This window comes from Glycine soja, chromosome 9 (genome assembly GCF_004193775.1).
Source record: "Glycine soja cultivar W05 chromosome 9, ASM419377v2, whole genome shotgun sequence".
NCBI lineage: Eukaryota > Viridiplantae > Streptophyta > Magnoliopsida > Fabales > Fabaceae > Glycine > Glycine soja.
The window spans coordinates 11593144-11610956 of record NC_041010.1 but is presented as its reverse complement, the minus strand read 5'-3'; the positions used below and the strand labels follow the sequence as shown (position 1 = coordinate 11610956).

The 17813-nt window shown below is 34.8% G+C and overlaps 2 protein-coding genes across 2 annotated transcripts; one reads left to right on the top strand and one right to left on the bottom strand.

Annotated features, from left to right (window-relative positions):
* Positions 1 to 241: 241 nt before the first annotated feature.
* Positions 242 to 2016, top strand: LOC114368176 (protein MAIN-LIKE 1-like). The gene is made up of 4 exons (XM_028325514.1): positions 242 to 592; positions 706 to 1098; positions 1200 to 1364; positions 1468 to 2016. The coding sequence occupies exons 1-4, from the start codon at positions 242 to 244 to the stop codon at positions 2014 to 2016; spliced, it is 1458 nt and encodes a 485-aa protein (XP_028181315.1).
* Positions 2017 to 4042: 2026 nt separating this feature from the next.
* On the bottom strand, positions 4043 to 9740 carry LOC114425220 (phytochrome E-like). The gene is made up of 4 exons (XM_028392042.1): positions 7256 to 9740; positions 5843 to 6650; positions 5109 to 5399; positions 4043 to 4640 (listed from the first exon to the last, which is right to left on the bottom strand). Exons 1-4 carry the CDS (start codon positions 9273 to 9275, stop codon positions 4397 to 4399), a joined length of 3363 nt encoding a protein of 1120 aa, XP_028247843.1. The 5' UTR covers positions 9276 to 9740; the 3' UTR covers positions 4043 to 4396.
* Between the last annotated feature and the right edge of the window lie 8073 nt (positions 9741 to 17813).

Genomic DNA, 17813 nt, shown 5'->3' with positions numbered 1-17813 from the left:
GAACTCTGCATTCGAAAACTGGACAACCACATGTAATAGGTGAAGTTGGATATTCCATCTTCGTTCAATGATTTTGAACACACAAGTGTGTGTGCTTATTGATTTAGTCAGTGATTTCAATGCTTTCAATGATTTTAATCATTTTCATTTGTCATCTGGCTTTGGTGGCTTTGTGAGACTCACGCATAAAATTTGAGAGAATGAAATGAGTGATGGATTTTGCAGTACTCATTTGCATATCATGGTTAGGACTAGAGGATTAGGTCGTGTCTTAGGTCAAGTCACTGGCAGAGGTGTGGGCAGAGGAGATCGTGATGATTCTGATGATGCTCCGCAGGGTCGACGGCCTACTGCATCCACACGGAGGCAGCTAGTCGCTGTGACTGCGGATCACGTCGATGAGCCAGTCATCCCTGCGCCAGATGTTCAGGATGACCCGATGGAGGCACCAGCTGCTGTAGAGGACATTCCTGCGGACACAGGCGCAGAGGCTGCTGAGGATGAGCATGAGGGATTTCCGGGTGGTCCGAGCGACCTATCCGTGTTGACCCTGTATGCAGATCACGTTGCTTGCAGCGTATGGACGGGAGAGGTATTTATAATATTTATTTTTAGTTACTTGTAAATTATACTTTATGATTGAAATTAGTTTTCCTTTAAATGATGATTTTAACAAATTTTGCGTTCCTTTATACTTCAATTCAGGAGCGTCCTGAATTGAAGCTATCCTCTCATGGGAGGAAGGTCCATAGTTTAGGCAGGCTTGTCCCTGCCATTGAGGGACTTATTGCTGGTACAGGACTAAGTCCTCTGATCACGTGTTCGGTAGACATCGGTGATCGGGGACTTTTGTCCGTGTTTGTGGAGCGGTGCCACCGGGAGACGTCTAGTTTCCATCTCCTGGTGGGAGAGCTCACCATCACGCTGGATGACGTCTCCTCACTTCTCCATCTGCCCGTGATTGGAGACTTACACGCCTTTCAGCCCTTGCACGTGGACAATGCGGTTCAGATGCTGGTCGACTTATTGATGGTCTCTATAGAGTCTACCAGGGCTGAGACAGCCCAGTGTCGTGGATCGTACGTACGCCTGCAATGGGTACGTGATATATATGAGCGCCGATGCCAGACAGGTCATTGACAACTGCGGCTCGCGCATATCTTCTCCATCTTCTGGGTTGCACTCTGTTTGCTAACAAGAGTGCAACCAATGTGCATGTTGTCTACTTGGAGGCCCTTCGTGACCTCAGTATGACAGAGAGGTACGCCTGGGGAGTGGCTGCTCTGGTTCATATGTATGACCAGCTGAACGATGCATCTATGAGCCACAGTCGACAGCTTGGCGGTTACATCACACTGCTGCAGGTAACAAATATGTTTTTCATTCATTCAAGCTCAACAATGTTCAACTTTAAATTTTGTTACACTTTCATTATTAATGTTTATAATTTTAATGTTACATTTGTAGTGCTGGATTTACGAGCACTTTCCCTCGGTCGCGGAGTCCACCGCTGATCAGGACTACGACGAGGCTTCCCCGGGTGCGTGCAAGTGGATTACGACGAAGAAAACCGTAAAGAGCATTCGCACGCCGACGTACAAGGAGCGCCTGGACCGACTCCGGATTCCGGATGTCTGTTGGATCCCTTATGGGGAGCATCGGGAGGTCCGGGACTTTCACGTCAGATCATGCTATTCCGGTCTCTTGCGCTGGGGGCCTATTGTTGTTTATTACCGACCAGAGAGGGTCGTGCGGCAGTTTGGCTACACGCAGACTATTCCTGCTCCTCCTGTCGATTCATGGGTCTCGTATGATGATATACACGACAGGTGGATGCACTACGAGGATCATATCGTACCAGCAGGTGAGGTGTGCGTTGTGCCAGAGGCGTGTTCCAGTGACTACATGGACTGGTTCTTCCGCATCTCCCATCCTTTCATGACACCAGGCCACGCATTAGATCCTCTACCTCATGGTCACGCCTCACAGCCCCGAGTCGTCCCTCAGGCCCCGTAGACGGATATCCCTCACATGCCGGAGCCAGGAGCATCGTCCACATCTGTGGAGGAGCCTAGACATGCAGTGGTAAGTAATACTAATAATTTACGTAATTTACCTCAATATTTGCATAATAATTTGTGTAATCAATTTGTTTTGTATGTAACAGAAAGTTTGTGATGACATTACTGAGAGGTTGGAGCGCCATCTGAGTCTAGGGGTGGTCACGCCTGGCTCATCGACACATGAGGTGATCGAAGAATGCCTCAGATTGGTCAAGAGTGTGACACAGGACTATCTAGTATACGTTAGGTGTAAACGCAGGCGACACACTGATCAGGTGTAGTTTATGTACATATTTTATATTGATATTCCATGTATATACAGATATTGTACACGAACTCATTTCATGAGTATTGTTGGTTTTATTTATTTTCATTGATTGTGTATTCCATTTGTGTCTATATACACGCGTGTTATTAAAATGGTCTAGTTAACTTAGTTATAGTATATGTAAATTATTATAAATGGTCTAGTTAACTTAGTTTACCAACTAATAAAAAATAATTTGAAATATAACTTTAAATATAATTGAAATAAAGAAGTTGAAAAGGGTGTAAAAAAAAATTAAACAAAAAATGAACATCATTCCTTATCTAAGATCCTTATTTTATATAACGTACTAATATTTTTAAATTCTCTTATAATTACTATTTTCCCACTTATACTAATGATCATGTAAAAAAATGTATTATAAAGTAGTTAGTATTTTAATTTTTAATATAATACTAATTATTTTTTTATATTCTTTATAATATTAATGATATGATTAATTATAAATCATGCAAGGACAATTTTATCATTTTATTAAAATACTGGATGCACCAACAATAATGCTAAGTGCACCTAGCAGCACTCCCCCTCTTAGCACCTTAATTAAGTCCATTAGCATCTTGTATGCCTAACTTTTTAAGCTGTTAGTATAATATTAGTTTAAAATCTCAATAATAAATATATGTGTTAGCCATTTAAGAAATAATAATAATAATGTGTGGATGCAACTAATAAGTAAAATGGACAATTAAGAAAACAAAAAAAAAATTATCAAATTATGATTCTATTTTTGAGAAAATATGAAAATTATTTAAATTTTATTTAAGATCAATGTTGCTAACATATTGAATAGACTAGTCATCTTATTTATTGAAAATAAAATATTAGAATTATTTTATTATATAAAACATTAATAAATGATTTTTCAGGTAAAAAAAATTAGAAAATCAATATAAAAATAAATGCTTAATATTAGGACGGCATCTAGCGTGGGCTAGCAAAACAAGTGATCTATCATAGATCATTATTTACTGCCATCTAAGATGTAAAATCTTATCCTACATTCTATACATCAAATTCCTCTCCCAACCTTCAACAGCCTCTCTCTCTCTCTCTCCACCGTCGCGGGCGCCATCTCTATTCTGCTGCAACCACGGCACCCATACCACATAGATTCAAATGCCATCGAACAATGGATCTATCTCCGGAGAGTAAACATTATGCATCATTTTGGCAACCCCAACTTCGAACATGGTTGAGCCTCTCGAATCCTTTACAAAACACGAATTCAAAAATTGTTGTTTCAACAATGTTTTGATCTATGCCAGTAAAAACTCCAAATCCAAACTAAAAAAGAAAAAAAGGAAAAAAAAAAAATTGTTGCTGCAATCGCATCTTGCAAACCTCCTGTTCTTGTGACTTTGAATGATATCTTGCGATCTCATTGTTGCTACTGCAATCTCTGGGACAATCGATCCCACTTCATGATTATGCTTGTGCATTACGATCTCTCTTCGAATCTTGCTTGGTTGCTTCGATTTCTCTTGCAATCTTGATTCCATGTTTCTACTGATGAATCTTGATTTCTCTTCGAATATTAGATTAAATATCTTTATAAAAATTGTCTTAGGCCCTGAAATTTCTAAACACGACCCTCAAGAACTGCATGAATCTTTGGGGCAACTTCAATTACTATTATAGTAGGAAGAAGTTAAGCAATATTACAAGATTGCGTCTTATTTATATATAAAATATTAGTATTAACCAATTCTGTAGGGCCATGCTTGCCTTTGGAGGAAGGGGCATACAATATTCAAAATTTCTCTTAGCATTCTACTATGTGTTACTGTAATATTTTTAAGCCATAGTACAAAGGTATATATACTGGCTAAAAATTTGCCTGCACAAGCATAGACTTCCTTTAATGCATTATAAGATCAATCCCAGTGTTGAAATGAGCACTTGCCATATCTGCAAAGCTTCAAAGCAAGATTACTTTACTGGTCTCTCTCTGCAAATGACCCTTAAAACCCCTTTCACTTGTAAGAGCATCAAGAGAATAATACTAACTTAACATGCTTGTCTCTGCATGCAAGTTCCTTTTCCTTTCTTTTCTTTTTCTAATTTCAAGATCAATGAGAAAATAGCACTTATTTTGTTCCCTTACGTACTGGACATGACCACTTATCCTACTGAGGATTTTCCTGGACATATATAGTCCTAGACCTTCCTGCGTAGTCCATTGATTCCCCCCTTCAAACATATCGTGAAGAACATTGGAAGGAATACCTTGACCAGAATGTGCCATACTGCATGAAGAATGTCGTAAAATGAGCCTCTAGTCTATAATAATCTAATGACATCTTTCAAAGTAATCATCAAAACAGTTAGAGTCTAAAACTATGACTATTTCTAAAACAAGAATGATTATCCCATGAAATGGTCATACAATCGCCACTATAGGCATTTTCATTTTTAAGAGCAGGTGATATTAGGAATGTTGTGTTTATGGCATGAACTTGAGTAGTGTTTAGAATCTAAAGTGAGAGAAAGCGGTGATGATCTAACAAACATCATTATCAACTATTCAAACAGACGAAGAAAAAATATTATTATAGAACTAGAAGCAAAAAAATGAACAAATTAAAATTGATCAAACTTCTTGTGTAAGTCAAAATCAACCATCATTGAGTCAGAAAGTATAATATATGGTATAAGCAACCAAATTAATCAGCTATGAATGATCTATGGACAAAATAAATTCTTGGCTTTTTTACCTGAACTTTAGATGGATAAACTCATTGCCATCCTGTAGCGTTAAACCAGGTGAAATCTTGATTTCTACCCAGCCATTTGGAGATGCTGTATGGCTGACTACATTAAGCAAAAAATCAGACAAGACCACCTGAAGCCTAATTTGGTCACCATATAGAGAAAGCATTTTTATTTCATCAGGAATTTCATGAAACAGTTGCAAGTTCTTTTCTCTTATCAACATCATGACTTGACTGACAATGGCATCTAAAATATTTCCCAGAACAAATTCTTCCATATTTAGCTGCAAAGTGCTGCAAGCATTAGCATAAAATATCAAAAACAAAGTCAGTATTATTGTATTTTTATCTATGTAATCTGAAGGCATGACTGTATGTATGCATATATGTTTGTGTGGAACATAAAGTGAGTTAAATACCCTTTTGATTCTTATAAAATTTCAGATTGCTAGTTTTAGTCCTTTTAAATGTTTTTGTCTATTTTTAATTTCTCATTTATTTTCTGTCATCAACACCAGTCTGTGGGGGTTAAATTTTTTGCTCTACTTTTGCCAATTTTTAGTCCCTCGCCAAGACTATTATTGGTGATAGAAAATAAACTAAAACCTGAAATCTGAAATTTTATAAGGACCAAAATAAATTTAACCCTATTTGAAACATCAACCATAAGAAATGAAAATAGGAAAACAACTCAAAAAGAGAACTTATGCCAATCAACATGCAACAAAAATACTTACCCTTCATTAATACTTCCTAAGTTTGTATCCTCAATGATTGCCAAGATTTGTCTTTCACATGCATCACTAGTGTCAAGAAATTGTTTTTGGTTTTCTGAGACAGCTGTATTTTCCAAAAGTTTGCGAGTGAATCGTATACCATTTAAAGGTTTCTTCATCTCTTGCAGTATATATGCCAACTCTTTAGATTCAGAAATGCTTTCCCTGCCTCTAGGCTTATGCTCTTCAGAGGGTTGATTTAGGTCAGGCATTACAATCTGCAAGAAGCAGAAACAGCCAAGCATATTCCCACCAGTATCAATTCTCTTGTTTGCTGTTATATAAGTCTCTATGAATTCTCCATTTCTATCAAAAAATCCAAATGGTATCTTCTCAGAATCTTGACCACTTATTCCACGGTATAGTAAAATCATAAAATTAGTCAGTGTATCTTGACCTTTTAGTCGACAAAAACTTCCAAAAATTTCACCAGGAAGCAATTTCCCTATGACTTCATCTCTTTTCCAACCAGTTAGCCTTTCCATGGCTGCATTCCATTCAGAGCAACAGGCATTCTCATCGGAAGAAAATATGGGTGGAATCAGTGGACTGAGACTCTGTATGATTGCTTTGTAATCACCTTCCAACTGGATGAATTTATCTTGAACCACTTTCTCACAAGTGATGTCTTGACCTACAAAGCATACCCCAACAATAGCATCAGTGTGGTCCCTACTAGTGCAAGCATTGACCACGAGGTATGCAACTTCCTGTTGTTGATCAAGCCCAAAGTGTTTTATTTTCAACTCAACATTTTTGTCCTCCTGGCCTGAAAAACCATCAGTAATCAATAAGGGAAAATTTCTTTGAGGGAAAAGAAATCAAAATAAGATTGCAAGTCAAACTCCAACTTTCATATTCAATTATATAACACTACCCATTTAATTTTACATTCCTATTGATGAAAACAATAGCATAACCTTAGAAAACATGAGATATTTGCTTGTCCAAAGCCTTATATATACACCAAAAACATTCATCCTTGAGATGCTCAGAGGCTCAGAAGTGAACCACCCCAAAATTAAATTTTAATTTTAGAAGCATAGGGAAGTAAGTCAAGAATATGCAAATGGAGAACAAATGCTGAAGCTTTCAGCAAAGAAAGGGTCACCAGTATCTATTATAGGATAAGATATGAAACTATGTAGGGTTCAGTTGTTGAACCTATGCAAGGATCAGTATAAGTTTCATGAATGGAACATTTCAGTTGATCATGGTGGAATCAAATTCTACAAAAAAAGGCCACTGTGGCTGCTAAGTGCTAGAAACTACCGAACATTTTTTTCCCTCACTGAATCATGAATAACATTTGAGTGAGTTAATAAAGTTAAAACTCTGAATTTATCACTATCTTTTCTACAATAACTGATTTACCTTGCAAGGCTCTGCTTAGAGTACTTTTAAAAGTGTCACATGAGTCCGCATGTATAATTTCATTTACCAGGGATTTTCCCATAGCTTCACTGGCCTGTAGACCTGTCAATTCAGCAATTTTTGTATTCCATCCGTTGATTACGCCACCTAAATCAACCCCAAAAATTGGGACTGTTGCTGTCTCAATTAACCTCACCATTTCAAGTGCTACTGAACTGAGTTCATCCATCCCTCCAGTTGCAGTGTCACTTTTCTGTACATAAGTTAAAGTCTTTGGACCAGTGTTCTCCGTGTCTTGGAATGAATCTCTTATTATTAGTTGCAATGAGTGAATAGCATTGATTTCCGGCACTTCCCAAGGCAAACTTTTGCTTTTGACCACTTCAAGAAAAGCTTTAAACGATGATCTCGGGTTCATTTTTCCTCCATCATCCTTATCCTCTGGATGGTGCTTGGCTCCTCCCCATTTCACTTCCTTAGCAGTGTGAGACCTGAACCAGAACAAGAAATGTTTTGAATTGATTCTTGCTGTGGCCATGCCACAAACTGCATCGCCCAGCGAAGCAGCGCCTGGATAACCAGCATCAGCCAAACTATCCGTAGTCAAACCTGTTGAGTCCCCATGATTACTAAGTAGCCATTCTGCAATGTCTTTCACCTGTGCCTCAGTTGGGGTTGTGCCTAACAGCCAACAGTTTCCTTCATAATACAAGGCAGCCCCATCACACTTCACAAGGTCCATGATACTTGGGGATTGATTCACAATGCCTAACGGTGCATCACGAAGGAGCATGTCACACAGTAAGGTTTGTGTTTTAAGAATTCTCTTCTCTGCCATTTGTGATGCCAATTGAATCTCCATGTAAAGCTGCAGTCCAAAAGCCTGCATTAGGAACTCACAAGCATAGCGAACCGGGAAAGACACGTAGCGTGGTGAAGTGTGATGACAAACTAGCAAACCCCAAAGCCTTGTTGCATGCTTTCCATTGACTACAATTGCCATCACCAGAGAGGCAATTGAGCCCATGTTAGCCATGTACTGAGTGTGACAACCATGAGGTAACCTTAGGGTTGAGTTCACCAAGCAAAGAGGTTGCCTTAATTCTTCACTTTGAATGACCTTAACCGGCTTTGCATGGCAATCACAAATCATCCTGACCCGGTTTTGCTTGAACAAGAACCGAGAAGCTTGAGGGATATCCGTGGCCGGATAATGCAAACCCAAGTAAGGCTCCAAATCTGACCTCCTAATCTCAGATACAACCTCACCATGGTCATCCTCATGAAACTTATATACCATAACCCTATCATATCCAGTAAGCTTCTGCACTTCCTCAACAACAGTGTCACACAAAAGACCAATATCTTCCCCGGGAAGAGATTGCAGCCTTGAAATAGCCCTAACAGCCAGCTTCTGTGACTGAACAGCCCCAGCAAGTGACAATGCCGGATCACTCATCCGTGCAGGCTCCAAATCAATCACAACCCCAACATCAATCCTATGCAGTATGGCATAAAATGGCTTCTGGGTTGTCCTAGCATAGACCCAAATAGGGTTCAAAAGCGAAATTTCCCTTGAAGCCGCAGCTTTTGCAAGGGAAGCCCCAGAAGGGGGAGTGAAAAGGGTTGTGGCATCAACCCCAATCAGACCCATGAACTGCTTAGAGTCAATTTGCCTCTCCAAACCCAACAATTGAAAACAATTATCACTGAACCCAATGATCCTAAAAGTGGATTCCTCAATTGCAAGCATACATCCAAAGGGTTGGATAAGGCCACCCCTTTGGATTTTGGACAAATATGCAGTCATTTTCTGCTCAGACACTAACCTGGGAGGATCAAGAACCATCCTTGAGTAGTCAAATGATTTGCCAGACACACCAGACTGCTCAAACTCAGCCAGAATCTCAGCATCTGCACTGTACTGAGCCAGTATCTTGTCCCTCTTGCTGTTCATGTTGCTTTCAGCTGATGTGCTCAAGCTTGTGTCTTTCAGCTTCCCTCTACTTCCAAAACTCATTTTTCGAGGCTGTGACAAAAATATTTATTTGCTTATTATACCTTGTTGCACCTTCTATGAAGACTGCTGATTTTAGCTTTGTATGTATCAGATACCCCTCTACATGAAATTTAAGAGGGTTTTTATTCAAAGCGCATTGTTCAGAAGTTGACAAGCCGACAATGAACAACACCCCCACTTAATGACTCTCCTATGTTGTTACATTCGTTCAATCCAATTCATGCAATTTTCTATCTTCTCTTACTTTTACTGAGACTAACGACGCAAGCATGGAATCAAATTCCTTGGCCAACCAGTTTTGGCAATAATTCTAGGAAAACAATTTGTAATTGGTTAACTTAGAAGCATCCAAACCAACAGCAACGGTTGACATAACTTAACATAACTGATAGCAATATGTCTACTTTAATCAAATACTTCATGCTCAGGTCTAAATCTTAGTTAGCATGTACATATGAAATAAATTAGGTTGAAAAAGAAATATTCACATGGGGTATGTAGACAACCGGCAGAGATTAGTCAATAACTTCATACTTTATTCGTCAAATATCATCCTCAAAAAAAAAAAAACATACTTTATTCGTCAAAAAGACACCACCCTTTAATTTCCTTTTCTATTTTTTTACTTCACCGTTACTTTTCCCTTTTTTTCCACGAATCCAGGAAAACTACCGAGGACAATTAGTGGTAGACTCATGTCTTACTCTCAAGGGTACAATTGATTTTCTAGAAAATAAGAGGCTCCACGATATAAAAATATTTGTCTAAGGTTTGATTTAAAAAATAACTAACAAAGAACATAAAATAAAGAATGATTGAATAGACGAATATCTAAAACCTTGTAACTTACTAAATTCTGTATAAATTTTTGTCCAGTGTCTAACAAAAGTAAAAATACAATATTATTCTTATTTTTTTATTATTCATTATCCCACATTTTTTTCATATATGTCTCCTTCTCTAAACCCCCTCTCCAAACATTAACAACCTCATCGCTCTTTCTCCACGTGTCGGAGTTCTCCCATTTCTCGTCGTGAATCTCTCGAACCACTCCTCCCTCTTCATTTTTGTCGTCCCCAATGTCTACTTCGCCGCCAACGACCACATTTCCTGCCACCACCTCTATTTTTGTTCTCGCTGACGTCCTTCGCTACCACATCCTCCTCCAGTTCCTCTCTTGGTCCGATCTCCGCGTCTTCCTCCCTCTTCCGACAAGCTCATCACCATACTCCTTACTCCTTCAATTCACCGGTCATGCCACTGACAACTTCGACTCCGTGAACTTCACTTGAAACTCCTAATTTGACATCATCTTCATCCACTCTCGTGCACCAACCTCCCCCTTCAACAACATCATCCTCTCCTTCAATATTTAATAATTATGAAAGGTTGAATTTGTATATCAACATAATTAATAAATTGTAATTTTTTTTATAACAATAAGTCTAAAATAATGCTTTAAAATATATCTCAATATTAATAAATTATAAATATTAGTAAAGCATGATATTAAATTTTAGGTTAAATAATAAAATAATTTAAAAAAATTTAAAATCTTGTTTTGTATATTTTCCTAGTGCAAATCAAACATTGCACAATACAAAAGGCATAATAATAAAATTTATATTATTTTGTCTAGTACATAAGCATATCAAATAAAATGTAACACAAAATTACTTGTATTATACATCGATCATGAAACAGTCTATATACAAAAAGTTATCTTGTGACTCAACTATTTGTCCAATGTTGGTGTGTATGTTTTGTCTTTTTAGCAAATAAGACACACCCTTATAATTGTTGTGTTTTCTTTCGTTTTTTTATTATAGCAAAATTACTGTATTTTCTTTAATCACTACAGCACTACTCAATGTCTTGTTTTTGTTAGGGTGAGTCTTGAAGTAACTATAAACAGATACAGCATTGCTTCTTTGTGATTCAGAGGTCATAAATTCAAATTCTAGGAATAATTTTCAGCTTGCAATCACCATTCAATACCCTTTTTTATTTAAATTTTGGTTAAAATCATAGTTTTTAAAACCTGACTAGACCCAGTAGTTTTATCGGTTTGGTGATTAGCTCTAAAAAGCTCTATTATTTTAGAATTGGTGAAAATCGGTAAATACTCGTCAGATTGGTTCAAAATAGGCAATTATTAATGAAAACCGGTAAAAAAAAACTATTATAAAAAGCGGTTTTAACGTGTTATTTAAAGAAACATTTTTCTAATTTTTTAAATTTAATCTAAAATATTTTTATGTAAATAAAAACACATTTAATAAGGATCATACATAGGTATAAATTATTTACCAATTATTATTAATTTTTAATCTTATAAAACATACATTAATTTACAGTTTTTTAACATCTTAATTTCTTATATATTTTTTATATTATATTAATTTATCATTATCTTAGTTATTTGAAATATAAATTTTGTTATTACTAATAAGTATTATGATATATTTTTTTATAAGTGATATATTTGATTTGGACTTTTAAGTATACTATGCATGTTATAAGGGCTTAAAAGTAGTGATATTTTATTTTAGTTTTTAGTTTTATAAATTTATTGTACTAAATATATTTATTTAATATCTTTTATGTATTATTTTGTTAATTCAAGTTTAATTACAATTGAAACATAATTGAACCATTAAATTTTGAACTAATGTGATCGACTCAACGATGAATCCAATTTTAAAAATATTGGTTTAAATATTTTGATGATATATTTTTAAAATAATTTTTTATAATGTTATATAATTATTAATGATGTAGATCGTTGGTCTTTATAATAATTCATTTAAAAGACACATTTAAGATTATTTTTACTTTATTAATAGCAAAAAAAAAACCTATACTTACAGTATATGTTTTTTTTTTTTTATCTTTTCAATTATCACTTACTTATCAAATGAATTGTTAGTAATTATTTGGAGTTATTAATTTGAATTTGAAGGGATGGAAAATAATAAGTTTTACTACTTTTATTTTTTTTTACCGAACACATATCCTTCTTTACAGATGATTATATGTTGGATAAAATCTTCATGAATGAGAAATCTTTTTCTTCAACCACTAGTTAACAATCATGTGTTAATTAATTTAAACTTGCGCTCATGATAATATCAATGTTCTCTTATTACTTGAAGATGTTAAAAACATTAATAGCCAAAGCTTTATGGACTTCCTCATGCATAAAATGGTAGATACTCTTCATATATCCGATTATTTTTTTTATTGATAGAAATGAAAGATAAATATCAATAAATTCATACATTTATGCATCTTAATTAACCAGCTTTATTTCAAACCTTATTCATGGACAAAATTATGTTCCCATACACTCATATTAACAATCTATAAACGTAATTAAAATTAAAAATATGGAGCACTTGAGTCCTTGGCCTTATCTTTGGTTTCAGGTTCTGCATAAATTTGTGTCGGTCCTTTAAAGGACAATAAAATGTTGAAATGAAAGAATTCGATGGGCATGACATGAATTGTGAACCACAGAAACTGAGATAAGAAAAAGCGAATGCGGTCCTTGTGTCTTGTTCCGTGGCTCACAGAATACGACGATGCATATGCATGCTTTCACTCTCTTCTCATCCGCGGGGACTCCGAAACGAGGTATTAAATTATTCGTGCTCCGAGATTGTGAAAGCCGATGAGACATTATCTATTTTTAAATTTTTAACTATTTTTTTAAATTAATTTAGAAAATCAATAAGGAATAATTTTAATAAAATAATTTTTTATTAAGTGTGTTTCAAATTAGTTTATTTAATCGCTTAAAATATTTCTCAGCATATTTCATTATCTAATATTTTAATAAATATTATATATTTCAATATTTTTAATTAATTTTTTAGTATTTAAAATTTTCTTTACAAATGACTAATCGAAAGTTGAATTGACTTCACTTAATTATTTAAGTGGTTGAGAATTAAGATGTCCTAGCGTCACTTTTTTGTTCATTTAGAATATTTGAATTCATAGTTGAAAGAATAGGATGAAACCGATTGGTTAGACTGATTGGATTAAAAATTGGTGTCATAATAAGTTTGATTAGGTATTGAAGCCATATATAACTGACTCAAATTAATATAGTTTGACTCAGATTAACCAATATTGTAATAAGTTCAATTAGATATCAAGTTTGATCAAAATTGGAGACTCATACCAAGTTGACCTAGTTTGACCTAGGATTAATGTTATGGTTTTTTTATTATTGAGAAATATTGACAACACATTTTGGGTTTGTATTTTAAAAATTGGATTTGATATTTTTGTAGGATGGGTTTAGGTTATGTTTTGGGTTGTCCTGACCTAACTCAGTGTCCTATTTTTTTAAAAAAATGATTTTTTTTACTTAAATATGTTTTAATTCCTTTTGATTTGAGGTATTTTTGGTTTAGGTTCCTCATTTAAAAATTTACTCTTTTTAATCCTTAAATTCATGAAATATTATTTTTAATCCCTCAAAGCAAAGTTGACAGACTAAACATAATATTTTATAAATTTGAGAGACTAAAAAGATCAAATTTAATTGGGGGACCAAAAATAAAAGTACCACAAAATTAAATACTAAAAACATATTTAAAGCATTTTTTACAATTATGTATTAATAAAAAATGGTTTAATAGAAAATATTTTGTATAGAATAATATTATATTTACAATGATATCATTTGTTTTGAAATATTAATTGTAAAATATACCTTAATTTAAGTTATATACTTATTTTATTCTACAATTTAACTCAATATAGTGTTAATATGTAGATATTATATGAATTATGTTTACCCAGTCTTAGTGCGTATATTATCGGGTCTTAATCGAGTTCAATTGGGGTTTACATATATGACCCTAATAAAGTTCAGATCAAGTAGAAAAATAGATAAACTTATCTCAATCCATCTCATGCTCACCCTTATTAATAATATTGTGGAGTTATGAATATTATGTTATTTTTTTGGTTTAACGTTGCTTATTATTTTATTGTAGGTTTAACCCGCTGAGTCCAAAATCCTTAGTGTTTTAATTATAAAAAACCTAAATACAAATCGTAAGTCTTCTAAGTTTATATATGCTGATAAGTTTGCTTACGTGTATTAAGAAAAAATAAGTTTTGTAAAGAATAACAATTGAAGTAAACTTAGGACTGTCATGAGTCACTCAGAAAGGATGATAAGATTGAAAACTCAAAAGAATACTCAAAGTGTCTTTGGTTGTGTACTGCAATGAAAAAGTCAACATGCTCACTGATTGAAGACAGAAACTTCAAGCCATGAGAAGTAATCAACAACTAAAGGATAAAAAGAAGCTTAGGACAAGCTCAGAATGAATATCTCAACTATGCTTTCAAGTGAAAAGCTTCAGAAGATTTGAAAGAAGCCCATTTTTTGTTGAAGTCAATGTTTCCCTCTGAAGATCTCAATCTTACCATGTTGCGAAGACATCAAGAATGCCTTACTTTGAAGATTTATCAAAGGCTACAAAGAGCAACCAACATCAAAATGAAGTTGCATCATAGTCTACATCAAGTTAATGAATATCTTGACTCTGAAGAATTAAACATCAAAATGGATTAGAATGCACCACAAGGACAACATCAGATCTTCCATATGATGTCACACATTCAGAGGGCACATCAGAAGATTGAAGTTGACAACACTTTAGTTTCCATATGTTGCCACATACACTGAGGGCACATCAGAAAATGAAAGCTAACCGCATAAGAAGATGCAAATCTATTGAAAATTGAATCTGTCTTTGAGAAACACTAATGAGAAGCATCATAGTAGAAGACTAAAGATACCACATAGTCTGACCTTGGGTAGAACAATAACACACCAACAACTTAACTTTCACTTAGTGTTTATGAAACAATCTACTTCAAAATATTTTTTGTTGTAAAGATGTGTTAAGGTTGATGAAGTTGTACTACTTCAGAAAGTTTTATCAATTAATCTTCATCAAAAGGATCTACTTCAAGTATTGGCCATTTCTCAACTAACACCATAATGGTTATTCTGTTGTTACTTCAAAATGCTCATCAGATTGGGAACCTCAAAATGACTACTTCAAAATGATCTGTGTTGTGATGAAGTATTTGAAATGATAGAATTGAGCTATCTATAATGTCATATCATGTTATGTTCATCAAAAGGAACCTACATCAAAATAGGTCCTTTCTTAATAACCTCAGAATGCAATTATGATGTGCCTTTAGAAGCATATCAAAATTGTTCTTCAAAATGGAGAACTTCAAAATGAACTTAGATTGTTAAGTCAAGGACAATTGGCACACTTTCAACTTCTGCAAGTTGTTGGAGAGCTAAGGGCCCTACTTCCAACAACTATTATCTTAGGGTATTTTGAAGTGAGAAAAGAAGAAAACCCAACTATCATAATGGTTAGTTTGGCCTGTGGGCCCTATAAACTAATAAAGGACGGTTGCAGAATATGAGAGAGAAGGTAAGAAACAACCTACACAGTGCAAAAATGAAAATCGCATCCTCTCCACCCTCTATCATCCTTCTATGTGCAGAAAGGAACCAAATGGAGTGAACTACAACTAAAGCTTCAAAGAAGATCCAACCCATAAGTGTTGTTTTGCTGTAAAATCCCCTTTAACACATTCTCCTTGTATGTAATTTGTTTGTATCTCAAATTAACCATGTGGGTTAAGTTTGGAAAAGTGATAAGGAGAACCCATAAAGTGTAGGTAGCTTAGAAATAGTCTCTAAAAGTGTAGCCTGAAAAAGGCTAGAGTGAAATAATACTTATGTAGCTTGAAGAGGTGAAGGTAAATACTTGTATTGTCTCTCCCATGACAAAATGGGTGTCGTTGTAATGACTCGTCTTGCCGCTACGATATTACTACTCTAAAATGCAACATTTCAATTTTAAGAGAAAGTTTTTTTAATTTGATTATGAAAATGGTAGTAAATTTTTCGCGATATCCATTCACCAAATAACACATAAATATGTATACATATATATATATATATATATATATATATTAAACCGCTATATATCATCCACATGTCAAATCATAATTCAGTTTACATGTCAAATCATAATTCAGTTTTTACATGTATCTAACCAATCCAAAAAAGATCAAGGAACCAATTAAGGAAGAAGTTGATAACAAAATACAACTCTCCCAAAAGAACTCCAATGTTATCTCGTAGGCTCGACGGCTCCAACAAAAGGAATCTCCCTCCAAAACACTTATTGTTTCTCTCACGAACGAAAGTTCACAATTATCACAGGTATCAACCACACGACACAAAATGCAAGGGGGAGTTTATTGTAAAAGATCAACAAACATCAAATGACAATGATTAGAAAGAAAACAATAACAAATAATCACAATCATTCTCAATAATCTATCAGTTCAACATACACTTAACAAACTAATCATCAACTTTTCAACAATTCAAATCAATTATGCTCGGAATGATGCATGCACCTAACTCAACTCATGTGGTATCATTCATCAAGAAATAGTCTAAGCATGTCCTCATGACACTCTCACTTAGGAAAACTAGGCAACATTTGTCAAGGTCACCCTGTCATGCACATGCCACTCTCCCCCCTCCCCCCCCCCCCCCCATGTTGATCAGCATGAATCTCAAGAGAGATCCAAATCGAGTGATATGCCCCCAAGTACCTGCATTTTTCATCATGAAAAATCACAAGTGTACTGACAAAGTTTATACTATTTCCATGCAATTATGCAGTATGAAACATGGGCATCATCAATGCACTGAACTTGGACGATTGAAAATTCTAAGCCTTCCACTTCCCTCTCCATGGATGCTTATAATTTTTAAACCAATCTCCTTCCCTCTCCAAGGATGTCCAACAGGGTCATTGCACCCCCCATGTACATACACAACACACATCCATCTCAATGACATCGTCAACATCAACATCATTTCATCTCAATATCATAAACATCACCTCATTTCAATATCATTAACATCACAAGCAATTGCATCCCATACACACACACACTACACACATATAAACTCATGCCTAGGATTCACATTTCCCGGGTCCTCAAACAACATAAATAACATATAATAACGATTCATAATTCCACGGGACTGATATTTAGGGGAAATTCTAAATTAAAGAGGAAAAATATGGAATTTAAAATTTAATAAAGTAAATGGAAGGAAAAATATAAAATTTTGGGCAAAGTATCCTTTGTAATTAAGATCTTTCCCAAAAATTCCAATCATTACAGCAACAACATAATTCACAATTTCATTCATCAGTAGCAAATATATCGCATCTCATTAGTTTAAAACACAATTTTTCTTGAAAACCAACATGCAACAAGGACAAACATACATCCTCATAATTAGGTTCCCTGACCCCAACTATGATATCAAAAGTTGTAAATAAACAATAAACTCCCTTCTCTTATCTATATCTCTTTGTTAATTTCTCGTTGCATTGTTTTGAGATCTCTTGGGTTGACGTCCTTTGGTCCAAACGTAGAGCTCTATATACC